At 44.2% G+C, this 6,225-nt stretch overlaps 1 protein-coding gene across 2 annotated transcripts in view; it reads right to left on the reverse strand.

Annotated features, from left to right (window-relative positions):
- LOC109912523 (uridine-cytidine kinase-like 1) overlaps window positions 1-5,631 on the reverse strand; it is a 187,724-nt gene extending 182,093 nt beyond the window's left edge. For both annotated transcript variants that reach the window (XM_048608093.1, XM_048608094.1), the window contains exon 1: window positions 5,441-5,631. In XM_048608093.1, the coding sequence (XP_048464050.1) occupies window positions 5,441-5,583 (143 nt within the window). In that variant the 5' untranslated portion in view covers window positions 5,584-5,631. The remainder of the gene's footprint in view (window positions 1-5,440) is intronic.
- Between the last annotated feature and the right edge of the window lie 594 nt (window positions 5,632-6,225).

Consider the following 6,225-nt stretch of genomic DNA (forward strand, 5'->3'; position numbering starts at 1 on the left):
AAAGTTGATGTTTTGGGCTGGGACTCTTCTTCAGAAATTTCTGAAGAAGGGTCCTGACCTGAAGCATCAACTTTCCTGCTCCTCTGATGCTGTCTGGCCTGCTGTGTTCCTCCAGCTCCACGCTGTGTTATCATCGTCTTCCTCTATCTACTTTGTTCCTCCCGGTAAGAATTTTACATGGTTGAACATGATCACTTCTCCCTCTAAGCTCCAGCACATTTTATATATTGCCCTCGTCTTACTTAATCTTTCCTCACAGGACAACCATCCCAGAAATTAGTTTGGTGAGCCTTTGTTGCAATCTCTCCACAAAAAATAGGTGGATCTTTAAGTAAGGAGAACAAAAGTGCACACAATACAACAAAGTGTGGTCTCACCTATAATTATTTTGCAGAGAAATGTAAATGGGTCCAAGATGCAATCATGTCAGAACTTGCCATTGTTTCTGTGGAACAGCAATGCTTAGCATCCACAGGTACACAGTTAAATACTGAAGTCTGGATTCTGTTGTCAAAGATACAGTGCTAGTGACTACATTGTTGAGATTCTCACAATACAAATAACCAAGAATGGCTGATTTGACATGAGCTTTAGTTTCACACACTTTCTCACTTTAAAAGCTATTGAAAATTGCCTTGTTAGAGTCATAGAGTTATAGTTTCTATACAGAAACAGGTCCTTTGGCCCATGCTGACCAGGTTTTCTAAATTGAGCTAGTCCCATTTGCCTGCACTTGGCCCATAAACTCTAAACCATTCCTATCCATATACCTCCATAGAATCCCTACAGTGTGGATCAGCCATTCAGCCCAACAAGTCCACACCAACTATTCAAAGAACATCCGACCCAGACTCATCCTCCACCCTATCCCTGTAACCCTGCATTTCCCATGGCTAATCCACATAACCTATACATCCCTGGGCACTATGGGGCAATTTAGCATGGCCAATCCACATCTGTAGAGTGTCGGAGGGAACTGGAGCACCCAGAGGAAACCCACGCAGACGGGGTGGGGGGGGGAGCAGAATGCGCAAACTCCATACAGACAGTCATCCAAGGCTGGAACTGAACTCAGGTCCCTGACACTGTGGCAACCGTGCTAACCAATGAGCCACTTTGCCGCCCCAAATGTCTTAAAAGTTGTAATTGTACCCACCTCTACCACTTTCTCTGGCAGCTCATTCCATATACACACCACAACCTGTGTGAAAAAGTTGCCCCTCAGGTCCCTTTTAAATCTTTCCCCTCTCACCTTAAATCTATGGCCCCTAGTTTTAGTTTTCCCTACCGTGGGGCAAAAGACCTTGGCTATTCACCCTATCTATGCCCCTCATGATTTTATAAACTTCTATAAGGTCACCCCTCAGCCTCCTACATTCCAGAGAATAAAGTCCCATCTAGATTTTCCTTATAACTTAAATCTTCCTGTTGAATGAGACAATTTAATGATTTACTCAACTATAAGTATTTCTGAACCATCTCTCGAGCACTTAAAAATTAATTTCATAAGCATTGAGTAGTGTTCCTTTCTAACATTCAAAATGGGGATGGTTATTTAAAATCATGACATCAGACACACACACACTTCTGTACAGTAGCCTATCAAGGAAACAAACAAACATCGGATAGAGTCAAAATCCAAACAAACCAAAGACATCTGTTACTCGAACCAGACTACAGTTACATGCATTTCATGCCCCAGAGGGTCCAATAACTGAACAGACTGCCATTTAATTTCAGCAGGAAGACCTCAGGCAGTAGTCTTTCCCCACCGCGCCTTGGCATCAGCTGCCCCAAGCTTTAGTGCGTCCCTCAGCACATAGTCCTGGACCTTGGAATGTGCCAGTCTGCAACACTTGGTTAGGGTCAACTCCTTGTTCTGGAAGACCAACAAGTTTCAGGCAAACCAAAGAGTGTCTTTCACTGAGTTAATGGTTCAAGTGCAGTTGATGCTGGTCTCAGTGTGTGTCCTGAGGACCAGACCATTGAGCACAGAGTCCTGTGGCACGTAGCTGTTTGGGACGAAGCTCGACAAAACCTGCTGCACCTTTCTCCAGACCTCCTTCGCAAAGGCACATTCCAGAAGGACGTGTGTGACGGTCTGTATACCCCCACAGCTGCTGTAAGAGCAGCGAGCAGTGGCGCAGAAAGACCTAGCATATATGAAGAGTCTCACAGGTAGTGCTTTTCTCACCACCAGCCAAGCTATGTCTTGGTATTTGCTGGAGAGTTCTAGTGACGAGGCATTCTGCCAAATGAATTTGACAGTCTGCTCAGGGAACCATGCGACAGGATCCATCCACTTCTTTTTCCACAGGGTCTCAAGGATGTTACGTACCAACCACTTCCTGATGGATGGGTGGTCAAAGATGCTTTTCTGTGCAAATTTCTCCACAAAGAACAGGTGATATAGAATGAACCAACTACATGGCAACGAGGTCAGTCCCATCCTTCACGACACCAGGGACAGGTAGAACCTCAGTACATTGTGACACGGTGTTTGCATACCAAGGGTCTATGCACAGTCTGATGCAGCTGCACACAAAAGGTGGCCATCAGGATGAACAGGGCATTGATTACGTTCTATCCCACTTATCCAGAGTTTTGTACATAGATTTTCTGCAGACACTGGTCCATTTTAGACTCTCCAGATGAAGTGGAAGATGGCTTGGGTGACTGTAACGGCACAGGTTCGGGCAATGGGCCAGACCACCATGTTCAACAACAGAGAGTGCTTCACACCAATGACCGCGTTTTAACCCACAATAGAGAGGGAGCAGTGCTCCCAAAAGACCAGTTTCTACCTCACCTTGGCAATACGCTCCTCCCAAGATTTTGTGCATGCCTTGGCCCTTCTGAACCCTATCCCTAGCACCTTCAGGTAATCTGTCCTGACGGTGAAGGTGACTAAGGATCCGTTGGCCTAGTTCCCAAAGATCATGGCCTCGCACTTTGGCTCCCGAGACCAGTTCAAACTGCTTGCAGATGCTAAAGATTCTGCACACTGAGCAAAAAACGGTGATGTCACCCATGCAGAGAGAGGCTGAGAGCTGCAGGCTTCCACTGCCTGGAATAGTCACCCCTCTCAGGCTTCCATCCTTCCTGACGGACTTAGCGAAAGGGTCTACACAACACACAAACAAGACAGAAAAGTGTGGGCAGCCCTGCCTCACTCCAGATCTGACTGGGAAGCTGTCTGATTCTTACCCATCGATCGAAACTGCACTAATGATGTTGGTGTAGAGCAGCCGGACCCAGTTGTGAATTCCCTCCCCAAAGCACGTTTTGGAGAGCATGTCCCACATGTATTGTGGGAAGCTTTGGTCCCCACACTACCAGAAGGACTTGGAAGCTTTGAAGAGAGTGCAGAGAAGGTTCTCCAGGATGCTGTTTTGAGGACATTGGATATGAGCAAAGGTTAAAAAGACTAGGATTGTTTTCACTGGAAAGACGGCAGCTGAGAGGAGACCTCACAGAAGTCTACAAAATTATGACAGGCATTGGTTGGATAGTCAGAGGCTTTTTTTTTCCAGGGTTGAAGTTTCAATTACAAGGGGACACAGATTCATGGTGAGAAGGGGAAAGTTTAAGGGAGATGCATAAGGGAAGTTTTTCACGCAGAGAGTGGTAGGAGCCTGGAATGCACTGTCAGAAGAGGTGGTGGAAGCAGGCACGTTGGTGACTTTTAAAAGCCATTTGGACAGTTACATGAACAGGGAGAGAATAGAGGGATACGAACAGAATAAGGGCAGAAGGCTTGTTTTTTAGATTAGTTAGGGCATGATGATTGGCACAGGCTTGAACGACCTGTTCCAGTGAAGTACTTCACTTTTGTTCTTTGCTTTCATGTACATGTGTGATATCCTGTCAAAAGCCTTCTTCTGCTCCAGGCTGCTGAGGCAGGAGTCCAACACCCTTATCCTGCATGCAGCCAATCATATCGCTGAAACAGGATTTTGTAGTCTGCATTCAGCAGCGTCACAGAAAGTTTACATCACAGAAAGAGGCCGTTTGGTCGCTGGAGTCTATGCCATTTTATAAATAAGCCACAACCTAATATCACTTTGCAATTTTTGTTAAAGTTAGGTCACATTTTAGTTTGTGCATGTCTCAATCTTAACTTGGCCTTGTGGAAAATAGTTCAGAAATGAATTATAAGCAAAGCTTTTTACTTCTTGGTATTTTTTCCCCCCCAAGGGAGTTTTGCAATCTGATTGGCTGGTCAGCCTGCTTGGTTGTTTTTGCTAGAGGCCGATAGATGTCGCCAATTAAAATTAAACCGGAATAGAGGAAATCAATACACCAAGAGTTTTCCAGAGTTCGATCCCTACACTGACCCTTCGCAAGTGACTGCAAGATCCAGCACACCACACCTTGCATTAATCTGCGGCTCATTTGAACCGTGACTTTGCAGCTACATGGTTTTGTTTTGTAATTAGGCACAACGTCAGGTCAGTTACTGCTAGTGTAACTAATTACTGCTGGTGTAAGTGTGTAGCTGCTGGTCAGTAGAAAATAATTTCACTTGTTGAGGAGGTTTGTACAGATTTGCAGCAGCTTGAAAATTCACATCTCCCCCTTCAGGTTACATGAACCCTGGAACTGATTTATTTTAACTTAAATAGCAGTGAGGATAAGGGCTGGTAATGAAATAAGATGGCCCAGATACAAAACGCAGAAATCTTAAAACACAACAATGTATCATTTGCCTTTCTTACCATATAGAACCTACTACAGGTTTGTTTAAAAATTAAAAACTTCATATCAATAATTAACAACCTAAAGGCGTTATCTTTGATTTGCCAAATGGTTCTTTGTCACAACTCCTTCAACTGAATAATTAGCCATGATTTTACAAAAACTCCAGTTTGAAAAAAAAGTTAGAACACACTGCATTGTTGCTTCTTGGATCCTCTAAGTGTTACAGGGTTATATCCGCACAACTGAAGAAACAAGTGCATTCAATAAATGTAGCAGCAGACTGCCCTCTAAATATAGCTCTCCATATAAACTGCACAGCATTGAAACTTAAACTATCTAATACCCTCTCCTTCCCGACTGACTATCTGGTGCTAACCATCTGCGGGAGATAGTTAACTAACAAACAGAAAGGGGGAAGAAAAATCACTTCCCTTCCCCGACCCCAAAACAGTAATGGCAAATTGTCTATTCTGTTGCCAAAGTGGTTAAAGCAGCTGTCATATAACAAATTTCTGACAACTTTGATCTTCTTCCATTAAGCGTTATAAATAACAGCAGACAGGAAGAAAGGAGTGTGACGTTTTGTGAAGTATCATAGCCAAGTGATAGTGTTGTGAACTCGCAGGACATGCGCTAAGGTTCCGGACGTTACACAGTTGTCATGAAACTGAAAGATCCAGGCTTACACTGCGCTACCTGGAGAGAGACGCCTCCTGACACTTGCTTATTAAAAGCTTACCTGTCGGATCTGGCGGCTACGGTCTCAACACTCTGGGCATCCTTGGCAGAGCTCCCCAGCTCGGTTTCAGCCATTGTTCTTTGCTGCACTGGGATTGTAGGGAGCACTGGGTTGTGTAGTTCAATGGGCAGGCGCTCCCCCATTACAGCAGCCCAGGAGCAGCATCTACGAGGACTACAACTCCCCAAAGGCCCTGCGCCAACTAGATGCTTCTTTGAAATAGCAACGCTAAATAAACATACAACTGTGTGAAACTACTCCCCCAACCCCCGTCACCCTCGCAAAATGTTGGGACGGGGAAGGGTTGGGCAACAACTGAAAAGCCTATCCTTGGAAAGTGACTACTTCATCTTCCTTATTGTGACCCAGCAGTTGTCATTAGAGAAGCTGGTTATTTTTAGTAACTACTGACCACACTACAAAAATGGGCCTAATTTTGTCTAGCGGTATATCGTTTAAATGCCTGGGATGTCCTGTTAATCTGGCTCGGAAAGAAGTGCAGAGGAGTTTGGTAGTTAGCAACTTTGCGTTTTTATTCACATTATTGTCGGTGCAGATTTGGATTGTAAGTCAAATGTGAAGCCCAGAGGGTAAAGCCAGTTAAAACAAAAAAAAAGTAATTATTGGAAATGAATATACAGGTCGTCCTGGGGCACTGTTCTGAGGTATATCAAATAAATCAGACTAGTATGTGTAATTTGCAAGTTTTACTGGTTTTTCCATGAAATAAATTATCAGGATATATTCAGGATAATAGAACTACTTCTAAATGAAAAATAATCATT

The sequence above is a fragment of the Rhincodon typus genome, chromosome 19 (assembly GCF_021869965.1).
Source record: "Rhincodon typus isolate 14 chromosome 19, sRhiTyp1.1, whole genome shotgun sequence".
NCBI classification, from domain to species: domain Eukaryota; kingdom Metazoa; phylum Chordata; class Chondrichthyes; order Orectolobiformes; family Rhincodontidae; genus Rhincodon; species Rhincodon typus.